This window comes from Canis lupus, chromosome 10 (assembly GCF_011100685.1).
Source record: "Canis lupus familiaris isolate Mischka breed German Shepherd chromosome 10, alternate assembly UU_Cfam_GSD_1.0, whole genome shotgun sequence".
Classification (NCBI taxonomy): Eukaryota; Metazoa; Chordata; class Mammalia; order Carnivora; family Canidae; genus Canis; species Canis lupus.
Window position 1 is genome coordinate 43,307,868 of NC_049231.1, and position 14,853 is coordinate 43,322,720.

General features: G+C 43.0%; 1 protein-coding gene across 6 annotated transcripts in view; it reads right to left on the reverse strand.

The window, feature by feature from the left end:
- Window positions 1–5,736: 5,736 nt before the first annotated feature.
- Window positions 5,737–14,853, reverse strand: part of NMS (neuromedin S) — a 49,477-nt gene continuing 40,360 nt past the window's right edge. For 5 of the 6 annotated variants that reach the window (XM_038550995.1, XM_038550996.1, XM_038551000.1 and 2 more), the window contains 7 exons: window positions 12,721–12,744; window positions 12,575–12,628; window positions 10,473–10,550; window positions 8,509–8,544; window positions 7,861–7,902; window positions 6,759–6,808; window positions 5,737–5,845 (listed from right to left, as the gene is read on the reverse strand). In XM_038550995.1, coding sequence (XP_038406923.1) covers window positions 6,770–6,808; window positions 7,861–7,902; window positions 8,509–8,544; window positions 10,473–10,550; window positions 12,575–12,628; window positions 12,721–12,744 — 273 coding nt within the window. In that variant the 3' untranslated portion in view covers window positions 5,737–5,845; window positions 6,759–6,769. The remainder of the gene's footprint in view (window positions 5,846–6,758; window positions 6,809–7,860; window positions 7,903–8,508; window positions 8,545–10,472; window positions 10,551–12,574; window positions 12,629–12,720; window positions 12,745–14,853) is intronic. The other variant, XM_038551001.1, reaches the window with a different exon arrangement.

Below are 14,853 nucleotides of genomic sequence, written 5' to 3' on the forward strand. Positions count from 1 at the left end.
GAATTTTTCCAACTCTCTGAAGGGATTTGTTTGGACCAGGCACATCTGTTTCTTACAGGGACTGAGATACACAAGAAAAATACTTTAAAAAGCCAGAGTGTCTAAACATCTTGAATTAGGAAAGAACTTGAGAGCCCAAGCAGAGGTGGGGAGGTCCCTGCTCAACCTCACCCAGTTCATCCAGATCCCTCCCTCAGCCCCTAATCAGACATGGCCCTGGAATTAGTTGGCGGCAGTGAACTCTTGCTTCACTCCATTCTTGCACTAGGCACATCATCTCTACCTAGCAAGTCAAGGGCTGAGGTAGCAGTGATTATAGCTTGTAACTTCATGTACAACTCAACACTCTGACCTAAAGCCATCCACTCCTGCACCCAGCCAAGGGCTAATGCTGGGGGACAGAGAGGCAATGGTGAGTCAGCCAGCAACGGTGAGTCATGAGCTATAGATATTGGAGCCAGTTACACCTGGGTTTGAATTCTGATTCTGCCATTTAATGAAAGATCTTGGGCAAGTATTTAATATCTGAGTATCAGTTTTCTCATGCCTTAAAGATAATGCTTTTACTATAGCAGAAACTAACCAGCTGTTTATCAAATCTGCCACTCCTTCTTCTAGGCCACTAAGCTAGGTTACATTTCCAGTCTCCTTTCGAGTCAGGCATGATCATATGACGGAGTTCTACTAAAAGGAGTGGTCTGGTCCATAAAAATCCTCCCTCCTGAGAGCCTCTTATCTTTCCCCATCCACCCACTGAATAGGCCTGTAGACCCTTCTGCTCATCCTAGACAGCACCTATCATGGGAGAGAAACCTGAAGAGTCCAATAATAAGGAACATTTGCAGTGCACTATCTAAGAGTTGTAAATGAAATTCTACTGGATTAAGCCAGCAAGAATATAAGATTTTTCTGAGGCAGTAACTAGCATTTCACTAATACACTACTTTTTAGGACTGTGAAGATTAATGTAAAATATCCACCAGAGTACAGACTCAGGAAATGTAACTAATTCAGGTCTCCATAAATGGAAACTCATTGCTCAGTACCTATGATATAACATTGGTATGTAGATATGTGTTTGTAAATTGTGTGTGCACCACACTTACTGAGACCTTACATTCATTCTTATGTTTAATCATAACACTATTATATAGTAGATTCTATTATTTGTCCCACTTTACAGATGAATAAACTAAGGCTTTGAGAAGTTAAATAAATTATCCAAGATTGTAAGAAGACATTACACAGGGAATAGCCAATGACAGAGCTGAGCCCTTAACTCAGTTCTCAGTTATAATATTTTTTTTTAAATTCAGAAAGGAGAAATCTATAGGATACGCAAAGGCTAATCACTAATTTAATGTAGGAGAGAGAGAGAGGTTTTAGAGCCCAGTCAGGGTGACTTCCCTGGCATCAGGCCTCAGAAAATCTCCTTTACTCATGCTGTAATAACAATGAAAATAACAAATACCAATAGAATTCCTATAAGATATCAAGCACTGTTCTAAATTCTTTACAAGTATTAACTCATTTAATACTCAGAACAACAACAACAACAACAACAACAACAACAACAACTCAGAACAGCCATACAGGATAGGTTCTATTATTGTGATCACATTAATGTAAGGAAACAGGCACAGAATGGTGAGATAATGGGCCAAGATTACACAAAAAGTGAGAGGAAAAGTGGAATTTGAACCCAGGCAGTCTGGCTGTCAGGCCATACACACCACCCATATAACTCAACTATGGCTTGTCATAGTACCTCAACATGAGCCATAGCCTGATCTCCCAGTTGCTTGAAATCTCACCTCACCCTAGTTTCAGCAAGTGATATCTAGCTTAACAGGAAGGTCGTACATGTGTGTGGGGGCTGGGATGCGAAAGCAGGAAGATACCATCCTACTACTTGTGGTCCCTTGAACATGTCCTGAATCTTCTCACTTTCCCATCATTATTTGTTATTCTTTCTATCAGGGATGCTCTTTTCCATTGCCATCTATAAAAATCCTACAGATGCTTCAAGAACCAATTCAAGAACCACCTCTCTCTTTGATTTTCCTGGACCCAAACAATCTCTTCCTTCTCTGTGCTTCCACATAAATTCATTTACTGATTATTACTTTTTACAATATTAATACCTAACATAAAGATTACCAATGCAATAGAAGCCCACTGTGGCCCTCCTGGTTTGTGCCAGTCTTCCTGCCCTCAGGAATCACTGGTCTTCTAAATTTGGTATTTGTTCTCACCATAGTATTCAACTTACATAAATGTTGTCTTGTTATAAAAAGCATCTTGCTTATTTCACTCATCATCATGATTTTAAGACTCTTCTAACTTTATGCAAGTGATTCATTCATTTTTGTTGCTATATAAGTGTCATCTATATGAATATTATAATGTTTATTTTTTTCTCCTGTTAATGGACATCTGGGTTCTTTCCAACTCTTTTGCTTTAAGAAACCACGTGAACACTCTTATCTGTGTCCTCACGGACTTTGAAGACTTTCTCTGGTAAGTGGGTATCAGGAAGGATAATGTGGCAGTTAAGAATTAAAAGGTCAAGATCTGATTAAGATGTAAACGCAGAAAGATAAAATAAGCCTTGGGGGCTAGTATATTTCTTATATGAATTGCTGAAGGTTTCAGAAGGGCAGCTTTGAAACTGAAAAACTGGGCAGCAGTCTTTGTCATCCTTTAAGGACCAGGGGACAAAAACTGGAGTCTTGAGTGTACAATGGGGGAGCTCATGAAAAACTCTCAGCTATTTCATTAGGGCCCCAAAGAACTAAGAGGTAGGGTGAATAACAAGCAAAAATTGAGATAAATAACACAGTGAAATAGACATCAAGGGAATCTAGGTAATTTACTCATCAGAAAGACCCTGAAAATATCTATACTTACTATGTTAAAGGAGAAAAATGGTAAGATTGAGAATTTCATTAGAAAGCTAGAAAATAATGAAATTAGCAAATAGAAATTCTGGAGTTGAAAAACATAATAACCAAAATTAAGAACTGAGCTGGTCATTTTAATAACATAAGAGACACAGCAGAATAGAGATTTAGCAACTGGAAGGTGGTGGATCAGAAGAAAATATCCATAATGCATACCAGACAGACAAAATAATATGGGAGATATATAGATTGCAGTGGAAAGAACTAATGTAAATGTGATTGGAGAAAAAACAGTAAGGAAGTATGTCTCAATATCAGTGTTTAAAGAGTATCTTTGAAAGAGAATAGAAAGGCACTAGACAAAGAGGAGAGGCCACATGAGGACAGAGGTAGAGAATTGAGTGATGCTGTACAACCAGGAGAAATATCTGGAGCCAACCAGAGGAGAGAAGAGGTGGGGAAGGATTCTCCACTAAGGTCTTCAGAGGGAGCATGGCCCTAATGATACCATTATTCTGGACTTTGGCCTCCAGAACTATAAGAGAATACATTTATTTTAAAGATTTTATTTATTTATTTATTTATTTATTTATTTATTTATTTATTTATTATTTATTTATGAGAGAGAGAGCACCAATAGGAGGGATGGGCAGAGGGGAGATGAAGAAGCAGGCTCCCCAATGAGCAGGGAGCCTGATGTAGGGCTTGATCCCAGGACCCAAGATCATGACCTGAGCTGAAGGCAGATGCTTAACCTACTGAGCCACCCAGGCAACCCAAGAATACATTTCTGTTGCTTGAAGTCAATAAGCTTGAGAAAATTTGTTACTGCGGTCCCAGAAAACTGATATGAGATAATAAAGTTAGGGTGAAGAAAGCAATTAGGCTTTAATTGAAAGATGTGAGTTCTGTTCTGGACATGGTTGCCAGTAGACTTGTGGCCATGAGCAAGTCACTTGGCTTCTGTGGGCTGCTTTCCTCTGAAGCCCACAAGAAGGTGGGGGTGAATGATCAGCGAGGCCTCTGCCCCCTTTAACGTTCTGAGAGTTCCTTTCAAGTTCTGTTCTGCTAGCCTCAGACCTCTGATCTTCCTGAGGCCCCCAGGGCCTGGGCAATTGCCTGAGGCATGGCCTCTTCCTATAAAGTGACCACGAGGGTTATGAAGGCAGGCAGCCTCTCTCTAGAGACCAACATTGGGCCTAGGACTCGGTCTTATTTGATGCGACACCTGGTTAGAGTGAAAATGTAAGGCTCCTTCTCATAGGACACCAGGCTAAAAATACCCCAGCACTGTACGTAGGGAGAACCAGGTGTCACAGTGTGGAAGCTGAAGCTGTAAATCATAGTCTGCTTTCCTCTCTGAATTTATTGGCACTGGTGGTGCATCACTGGTCACTGCTGTAAGCGAAAGGAGTGAGGTGATGTCTGAGATTTCAGAGTCTGTCTCTACCTCCCCATCATCAGAGACTGGTTTGGCAAGGAAGAGCTTTTAGCTCAAATAGTGTTCCTTAGAAGCAGTGGCCCTCTTTGCCCACCCTTCACTCTCATAACCATTGTCCTGCAGGCTGGCCTGCGGCAGGTCCGTGCCAAGTGTATGATCCTCCATTGGAGTGGAAATGATAATCACTGGTTTAACGAAGAGGATTCCAGGACTTTGAGGTGGAAACAGTCATCCTTGGTCACTTCAAAATGTTGAGACTGTTCCTACAGACTTGTACTGGAACATTGTTCACGAACACTGTGCTCTGCCCACCCTGTCACGGAGCTGTGAGGTCAAGTCCACACTCCCTGTGCTCCCAGGACCTGGGATATACACCAGGAGGCCAAACCTGCCCTGTTTCCTACCTACTGCAGGGTCTCAGACCAGTGCCTTGATCCCTCTGCCTGCAGCCTGTGCTCAGCAAAATGTCGTGTGGAGTCAGGTTTGCTTGACTCATCTCTGTGTGGTAAGATCTACTGAGGGGTCTTAAAATATCTTATTTGAGAGAATAGGCTTGAGACTTATTACAAGAGCTTATAAATGCTAAAAATAAAAACTAATCCTAAAATGTGACATCTACATTATATTTTAAAAGGAGGACTTTTAAATTTCATGAGAAGCTTAAAAGGAGAATGTTTCAATGCAGCTTAGATTCGTTGCATGTATCACTAGGGTCCCTCCTTGTGTCACTGCCCATCTTCTGCATCATCTACTCCTTTGAATGATCTTGGGAGGTCTGGAAGTCAAATACTGTTTACAGAGGAGGAGCCTGAGAAAGTAAAATGCCTAAGCCTCACGGTTTCCTGAGAAGTCTGGAATTGTTATATGTTAACTCAGTGCAGTAACCTCAAGTCCCTGGTCAGCAAGATAGAAGAAGCTGTCTAGGGCAAGTCGTTCTGGTACTATTTGTGTCATCAGAATCATCTTTGAAGTGTAATTAGAGCCAACACCTATTGCATGCTCTCTAGGTACCACCACGCTAAGCCTTTACGTAGGTGGTCTCTGCAGTCCTCACAAAAATTGTGTGAAGATACTATTATTACCAATCCCATTTTACTGTGGAGGAGAATAAGGCACAGGGATGGGAAGTGACCAGCCCACAGTGCCCCAGCTAAAAGATGAACCAGAACAGGAAGACAGTCTATCCCTAGCCCCAGGCTCTCAATTCTTGATAATAACAAGATATTTGGGGTGTGCTTAAACAATCCCAAACACAGAACATTAAAAAAAAATAGAGAGAGAGAGTATTATTTTTAAAATACATCTAATCCCTCCCCTAAAACTTCCCAATAAGAAATGAAAATATTGTGTCCATGCTCCTTTATTTTTTATACAATTGCATATTCCAGTGAGTATAGAGCAAGAGAATTATCTTTTATTGTTCACAGAAAGAAAGTTGACATTTGTTCAAGATAATTGCTCGATTTCTTTATCTGATCCAGTTTCTCTTTGCCACAGAACTCTGAAAAAGAGGAGAAAAATGCACTGCTTGGATCAAATCATTACCAGAATCAAGACGAGGCCTATGGGCATGTTATTGTACAACATATTTTAAAATTACTCAATTTGATAAGTCACAAATGCCCCCAAATCGGTACTTATTCATTTTTGCAGCATCTAATTAGACCATTCGGTCTGTGTCAGTGCTGTGGCCTCAGGGAACCTCTTCCTCTCCTTTCACCTGGGGAGTCCTGTTTTGCAGCATCTGGACAGCTTTCTCAGGCACCCTTGGCCTGCCCAGGCCCTGGCAGGTCAGATCAGGCTCCAGGAGGGAGGCTGGGACACCTCCAAAGGACAGCCACCTCAATGACCCCAGGACCACACCATCATGAGAGACAGAGGAGGCCCAGAGCTGCCCTCGTACGTGGACTTCAATTCCATGGGCCTGAAGACCAAGGAATCTCCTGAGATTTAAACTCTGGGTCTCAGCTCACTGTTGAACGGAGGGAGTAGCCTTGCCCGGCTACGTCTGCTGTACTCAGAGATGTTCCCACTATAAGGTACCCCCCTTCCCCTGCCAAGGCTGCTAGGGCGGCTTTGCCTTCCTTCAAAGGGTCAGGTGAGAAGTCCCGAGGATCAGCTGGGCCACGTGTGGCCCTCACTGCCTCGCAGGTCCTGCTAGAGACGACATACCTGCAAAGGGCCAGCACGGAGGCGAAGGCTGCCTTGTGTGCTTGGGACAGCCTGTTTCTACCAGGCTGCAGTGGGGTCTCTGTGGTGTGGAGAGTAGGGAAGGGAGGGAGGGGGTGGAGGACCCTCAGAGGTTCCACGTGGCCCCCCTCTATTTTGAATTGCCACCCCTCTGGCTGCCTCTCACCACCCCCCAAGTCAGACACAACATTTACTTGGAGGAGAACAGTAGCAATGGGGCTGACCTTGGACTTCCCTACAGGGTGTTATCTTCAGTGTTTCTTCCATTCCTTGGCTGGGGGAGAAAAAAAAAGGAGCAGTTTACAGATACTGAGACAAAACTGCCTAGAACCTGTTTCCAGGCCTTGGATCCTTCCTCAACTGACCCTAAGACTTCGTTTTCCTAACTGAAATGTCAGCAGCCTCCCTGGGAGTTCACCTGGTCAGCCCTAGCCCAGGGCTACCAGGCCAGTGCTCCAGGACCCTTGCTGCTCCTACAGCCCTGACACTGTCCTCTACCCCACCGCTCCCCCACCCCAGGCTCTATTTATGTAGCAGAATGGTCTTCAAACCATTTATCACAGGACTTCTCACCCTAAAGACATTGTGGAGACCCATTGTTCCTCAAAGTACCTTCTAGAGAATGACCACCAATAGGTCATACAGGGCCTCTATGATCAAACAAGTTGGGAACTATATAAGAAAGCTGAGAAAAACAGGTTGTTTCCTGCAAGACATGCTGATATGTGCTGTAAACTTTTGAGAGTGTTTGGTGCAGTGTTTTCCCATCTTGTCTGATCTTTGCAGAGTAACCTCTTGGCACCAGTGACCCATAGAGTACAGTTTGAGGGGCATGAATCTGTCTGATTCAGAGTCCGATTTTTTTGATGCAAACACTTGAGGATCTAGGGGAAGAAGCAGAGCTAGTGAGTGGCAGACCACAAACTAAGACAGTTTCTGACTCTGTGACCTTCGCAAGGGGCTCTGGGACCCCAGGAAAGGGGAGAACAGTGCCTATGCTATTTGGGTGCACGGAACCTGGACACAGGGACACAGACCCCAATTCTGGTTGGCTCCCATGTCTGTCTGTCAGCAGCACTCCCACCTCCTACCCATGCTCCCGGAGCCCTGGTTCTCTCAGCCTATGTCTTTCTGCACCTTTTCTTTTCTAAACGTCAAGTTTATAGGAGGAGACTTTGAAGGTCTCTCCTAAGGAAAGTGTGAGAGAGTCCCCATAATTATTCACTAGCTTGCCATAGGGTGCTGGGCTGTGCTCATTCTGCAGGAATCCATAATTGGGTGGCAGGAGGGAGTCCGAGTTCAAAACAGAGAAAAAGAATGCTATACCCTGAAAAGGAAAAATGGTCGTCCCCAGGTGGCAGTGTGATCCTGCAACATAAAAACACAAGCCATTATGCAACCACTTTGTGCCTAAGGTCTTCTGAAAATGTCTATGACAACAGTTTTCAAAGTGTGGTCCCCAGACCAAAAGCATCAATGACACCTGAGACTTTGTTAGAAATGGAAATCCTCAGGTCTCTACCAACTATCTGGAGCTGGGACCCAGCCATCTGAATTTTAACCAAGTCCCCAGTTATCTATGATTCATGGTCAACGTGGAGAAGAACTGGTATATGGATGGGGTTGTGCCACTTGCAGTTTACCTCTCCCCAAGTTTGTACAACTGGCATGTGGGCCCCTGAGCCACATAAAGCAAATCCTCAGGAACAGATGGTTCCAGGTGACTCATCTACAAGACTGGAGATGAAATATAGTCAGCCAGCAGCATTGCCCCATGATTCCTTTCTGCCTCGGAACAAGCTCAGAAAAACCTGAAATTAAACTCTCGGCCTCAGATTTTCAGGGGCAATATTGTGGGACCAGTTCTTTCCAGAAGTGATCTAGAGGAGCTACAAGATTGCCCAGCTCCAAGCACTTCCTAGGCTTCTCCTGCAGATCTTCAGGAGGTTTGGGTTCTCAAAAGGGCTTACACACCTTCTTGGTGAAATCCACTGCAGCAGTCCTCGAATCCTGTGAGGGAATGAGGTGCAGGTTATTTAACAGGAACCACACCCCCTAGGGTTGCAGTCATTAGGCTGTGACCCTGTACCTCCTTGGCTCTGTTGTGCCCAAGAATCCAAGGAACCACAAAGGAGTCGACACCGATGCAAGTACACGAGGGTTATTTACAAGCTTGAGCTTGGGTCCAAGTATACTCCACACAGAAGAGCGGGGGCTTGGACCCCGAAGTGGGTTACAGCTCCGTTTTTTATGGGCTGGTCTAGGGGATTTTCAGAAGAGGTAGAGGAATTTTTTTTCTCATTCCAATATGGGGGAAAGGGTGGGGGAGTTTCTTAAGATCTGATACGGGGTTTCTCTGCCTAAGGCATTCTGAGCTCTGTTGTCTTTCTGATATGGGATTCCCTGTCAAGGACATTCTGCAGTTTTTCCTATAAAGTTCAGCTCTTATTCACAGGGGCCTAAGATGGCTGTACTTGTGCTAATGCTAAACTTGAGGTGGAATGGCCTTACTCTTTTCAGCCTCCACAGCTCCATCCTCAGGTAGCCAGAAATCAGGAGCAAAAAAGTAGTTCAGGGGAAGGGCTAACCACGTAGCCGATTATAATCTCCTGTTCAGGAAGGCAGCCGTGTTTTCTTGATTGAGGTACCATTTATGTCCAAGACAAGGTTAAATCGGCTTGTTCTTCCCAACAGTATCACCTTGAAATGGACCCCGATCCAAGGATAAGCCATGGTAGCTTCTCCAGCTTGTCTTTGCTTATGAGTCTAGCATAACAACAGATCGGACTCAATCCGGAAGGCTGTGCAGTGAATCAGACAAGACAAACTGCTGTCTACACTTACGATGACCCACCCGCTTTCTAGGAACTGAGCAGCTTCCTGAGGGGTCTTGGGATTTTTCAGAGCTAAAACCAGGAAAGTCCGGGGCAAACTGGGATGAGTTTCAGTATTCAAAAGGAATATTCTTTTTATTTTATTTTATTTTTTTATTTTGGCTCCCATGTAATTGTGGAGGCCGAGAAAAATTTAGGCCATTCCACCTCAAGTTTAGCATTAGCACAAGTACAGCCATCTTAGGGCCCTGTGAATAAGAGCTGAACTTTACAGGAAAAACTGCAGAATGTCCTCGGCAGGGAATCCCATATCAGAAAGACAACAGAGCCCACGCCCATGGTAGAAAGTCCCATATTAGAATGAGAACAGAGCTCAATGCCCTTGAAAGCCCCATATCAGAATAGTGAACAGAACTTGAGAAATTCCTCCACCTCTTCTGAAAATCCCCTAGACCAGCCCATAAAAAAAACCCAGCTGTAACCCACTTCGGGGTCCAAGTCCCTGCTCCTCTGTGTCAGGTATACTTGGAACCAAACTCGAGCTTGCAAATAAACCCTCGTGCGCTTGCACCAGTGTCGGCTCCTTGGTGGTTTCTTGGATTCGCAATCTTGGGCACAACATTATTCTTTTATTTTGGCTACCATGGAATAAAACTTCAATTAGGATTTTGGACAACTATACCTGTTACTGAAGCTGGTAATTTCAAAGCTTCAAACCAAACCAAACAAAAAAAAGCTATTTTTAAAGAAATAAAGTTCTGAGATAGGACAAAAGGCCAGGCGGAGCCACAAGGGGAAGCCCAGGGGTCACCAAGGCAAATGTCCATCGGAAGAGGAAGGGTCAGGGAAAGTGGAAGGAAACTTGGAAGACGAGAGCGGAAGAGAAGAGGCCATCTCTGCCCTAAGGGGACTCCCCGGGCCCTGCAGCCATTCTGTGGGGTTCAGGGTAGGGGACTGTGGCATAAGGTAAGGCCTGCTCTCCTTCCCAAGGTGGAGGCCGATTCAAAGAGAGCCTGCAAGTCAGCGCTCCCTTTCCCGCTCCCCTGCTCCCTGCCCCCCAGCGACCACCTGAAGTCACCGCGGTTAAGTGAGGAGAACACCTACCCGCGGTTGCAGAAATCTTCTCATCCTGGGGCTGGCGAGCTGCGCGGCCAGGCGCATCAAGGGGTGCACAGGAGGGAACTGCAACAGATGGGGGGGGTGGGGGTCGGAGGCTGGCCTCGCCAGGTCGCAGCCCAGGCTACCTGTCCTCTCCACGCCCTCCCTTATGAATGGGTTTAATACCCCGGATAAAATTCACATCCACACCTAGGCTTGAAATTTTGTGTTTTCAATAAAGAACTGCTTGCCCTTACAACAGATTATAATTCCTACACAACACTTACAAATATTCCCTTAGGGTAAATCAGACTTTTATGGGCCTTATCCACAAGTGTTCTGTCCTTCTGGGGAGGAGTGCACTGTCCCAAAGAAGCAAGCCCACGCAGATCCTTTTGCGCCCCAGGTGTGCTCTCCTAGTCTTGGGCGGGGGGAGGTGGAAGGACAGCACCTTAATCCCCCCTTCCTAGTGCATTTGATATTCCTGCAAGTGCTAACACCTGAAAATCAGCACAACAGGCCCCTCCCCCAGAAGACCAGCTAGACGGACAAGTTCCAGGGGAAGTCAAGGGACTTAAAGTATACAGAAACAGAAGATACTCCCCCGTGTTTTTTGTTTTTCTTTTTTTTTTTTTGCTTTTTGATTTGTTTGCTTCCCCCACCCCCCTCTTTTTCCTTTCTTTTTCTTTCTCTTTTTCTTCTCTTTTTTTCTTTTTTTCTTCCTTTTTTCTTTTTTCTTTTTCTCTTTTCTTTCCTTCTTTCTCTCCTCTCTTTTTCTCCTTTTCCCAATACAACTTGTTTTTGGCCACTCTGCACTGAGCAAAATGACTAGAAGGAAAACCTCACCTCAAAAGAAAGAATCAGAAACAGTCCTCTCTCCCACAGAGTTACAAAATCTGGATTACAATTCAATGTCAGAAAGCCAATTCAGAAGCACTATTATACAGCTACTGGTGGCTCTAGAAAAAAGCATAAAGGACTCAAGAGACTTCATGACTGCAGAATTTAGATCCAATCAGGCAGAAATTAAAAATCAATTGAATGAGATGCAATCCAAACTAGAAGTCCTAACGACGAAGGTTAACGAGGTGGAAGAATGAGTGAGTGACATAGAAGACAAGTTGATGGCAAAGAGGGAAACTGAGGAAAAAAGAGACAAACAATTAAAAGCCCCTTGCCTTCCTGATACTATCTATCCCCATCCTCACCTGATCCTCATTCCTAAATCTATGCTACTGATGAGTCTTTACCTCTTAGGGAAAAAAACACTTCACTATTTTTTCTTTAAAAAGATGTTCTTGAAGACGTGAAAAGATATGGTTATATAAATGACTTACTAATGGTAGAATTTCAGTTACTGTAACAGAGCCACTGAATTAAAAATTTTATACTATGACCTTCCTAATATTCCTCAAATCATACCCTGCAGAAATTCACTTACACAACCTGCTTCTGAGGGTATTTCAAGTTTAAAATAACAAAGTTAGGGGTGATGCATGTTATCTCCTTAGCATATATACATAGTGATGGTTATAGAAGGTGCACCTCTATGGATCACTACTAAGGACACAGCACTTTATGCTTCACAAAATTCTTCTTAAAATAAAAAAGTAGGGATGCCTGGGTGGCTCAGTGGTTAAACATCTGCCTTCAGCTCAGAGTGTGATCCTGGGTCTGGGGAGGAGCCTGTTTCTTCCTCTGCCTGTGTCTCTGACTCTCTCTCTGTCTCTCATGAATAAATAAAATCTTTTAAAAATTTAATTTAATTTAAAAGGTAGTATAATAAATGTAAATTGAGCTCAGTTTTATCAGGTCTTTTTCAAACATCTGTTAAAGTGCATAATAAAAAACTCTCCTCACTTATTTTTTCCTTTTCTATAATATACTATCTAACCTTTTCGATCTCTCAGCCTCCCACCAGCCGTAGCCCAGACAGGGAAAGAAGAATCTCTGAAGCTCCAGGAAAAAGCCCTTAGAAAGCTATTACACAGACAATGTCTGCAAGCCCCGTGCTTTTCTACTTATCTACACATACTAATTTGGATAAGATAAAAGGCAAGCAGAGGAGAGTCACTTTTACAGAAAGATGAGAATGGTAAAGTACTGACCCCACTTTTAACTGGATGTGTTGGCTCCTGAGTTCTGGAGTAGTGAAATAAAAACTGAATAATAAAAAAGTTTATTTTAGTACAAGTGTCACTTGCTATAAACATGAAAGTTGCATGCCTGTGTTACCACGCTAGGCAGTACTCACCCTTTTGTATATGTCTTGATTATCCTAGAAAGAGAATTGTGAGGGTAAGATACATGGAATTTAATTGGAGCAGGCAACTATAGTTGATGAAGGGTCTTACAAAAAAAAACAAGTTCCCAGTAATACATAATTATTTTAAGGTTGACTCTCATTTCACCTTTCCAATCTTAGGGAGAAAAACATATTCTGTAGTACATAGAAGCAATACCCTAATCCATTCAGAGATAACCATCTAAGACTTGGAATAAAATTAATGATTGCAATTTTTAATTTGTTGCTGAGTATACTCTAGAATTCAGTTTTTTAGAGTTGGTTCAAATTGACCAAACTCGTTTTCCTCCAAAAGCTTTCTACATAAATCTCCACTCTTTTTGCAAAAAGTCCAACTTTTCATTTCTAAATCCTTGCATGAATGACAGTTGTATACTAAGCATATTCTACTCTGATATCTTGCTGTGAAGAAGATGTCTTACAAAACAATAAATCAGGTTTCTATGTGTGCATTTTGTATTGCTTAAGATGATTACTGTGAATATTTTAAATATGCTGATCTGGCTAAGATTGATCATTCTCATCTCAATCACCTTGAAACCGCTTTGAGTCGGCTCAAACTTCAATCGAGACAGAAATGAAAGTTGTTAATAACACTTATAATTTGTTGCTGTTGACACAATTACATCTTCCTACCTACTGTGAAGAGTTTCTGCATGGGAAGCCACCCATACTTATGTATTCTACATACACACACATGCACACATACCCCACTCGTTATGTATGTGTGAGTGTATGTGTGTTTTCTGGACACTAATTAGTCAAATAATTGTTTTTGTGTACCACACTTATCAGCTTAATGCTGTTAGATTTCAAGCCAAAAAACAACAAGAAATATGAAGATGCTTTTCCTGGTGCTCAAACACCACTCTCAACATTTTATCTGCACCTTCCTTGCTTCAATTTTTTCTTTTTACAGAAAAAAATGTATTTCCAAATGTACTTAACTGTCTAATTTATTATTTATGTCCCCAACTAGAACTTTTTACAGAAAAAAATGTATTTCAAAATGTTCTTTACTATCTAATTTATTATTTATGTCCCCAACTAGAACTTCAGTTTCATGAGAGCAAGTAGTTTTCTCTGTTTTGATCACCATTGCACATTTAGCACCTAACACGTGGTGTGCTCTCAGTAGATATATTTGTTTGAAGGGATGAATAGTAGTACTGTGTTCCCAAGAATTCATTGTCCCCTTTCCTGTCTGAACTTCTGATCCCACCAGAAGCACAAAACAAGAAGACTTTCTGCAGGTGCCATTATTTGTAGGATGTAACTGTGCTTTCTGAAATGCTTAAAGACGAAAGTCCCGCAGACACCCAGATCTGGCTTTTCTGGAGACCAGAACTGGAAGAGGACTTAGAGCCCAGGTAGATCATCTGGACATGAGATAGTTGAGGGAACCAGAGCCCCAGGAGAGGGAGTGACATGCCAAAGGTCCTTTATTAATGCAGCAGCAAGACCAGGAAGAGCTACAGTGTCTCTATTAATAGATTTAAGATATTGAGAGTTTTGTTCACTGAATAATCTCTTGCTGTTCTATGACTGGAAATGATGAGCAGGACCAGCTTTGGGAAAATGGAGGAAGTGGATGGAAATTCATTCCAGGTGGGCCCTTGCACTTGGGGAAGCCCACAACCCAATTTAAGGCTATAGGTAGCACATGTGACAGCCACACTTTCACTTCTGCCTATGTAGGGGACATCCCTACAGCCTTTATGTGAGGGATAGAGAAGCCCATTCTGTGTGAAGTGAAGAAACAGTGCCAAGGAAATGGAAAACTTTGGATTTTCACCCTGAATTTTTGCTCTAGATAGCAAGGCTGTAAAGATTAGTTCTAAAGATAAGAAATGGCAATTGTCTTCAAACATGTGCATAAGGATAAACTGAAAATAAGGAGAAATAGGCATGATATATTTATGAAGTTTAAGAGAGAAAGCAGTGACACCTGTACGGCTCAGTCTGTTAAGGGTCTACCTTTGACTCAGGTCATGATCCCAGGGTCCTGAGATTGAACCCCATATTGGGCTTCCCACTCAGCAGGCAGTGAGCTTCTCCCTTTTCCTCTGCCACTCCCCTGCT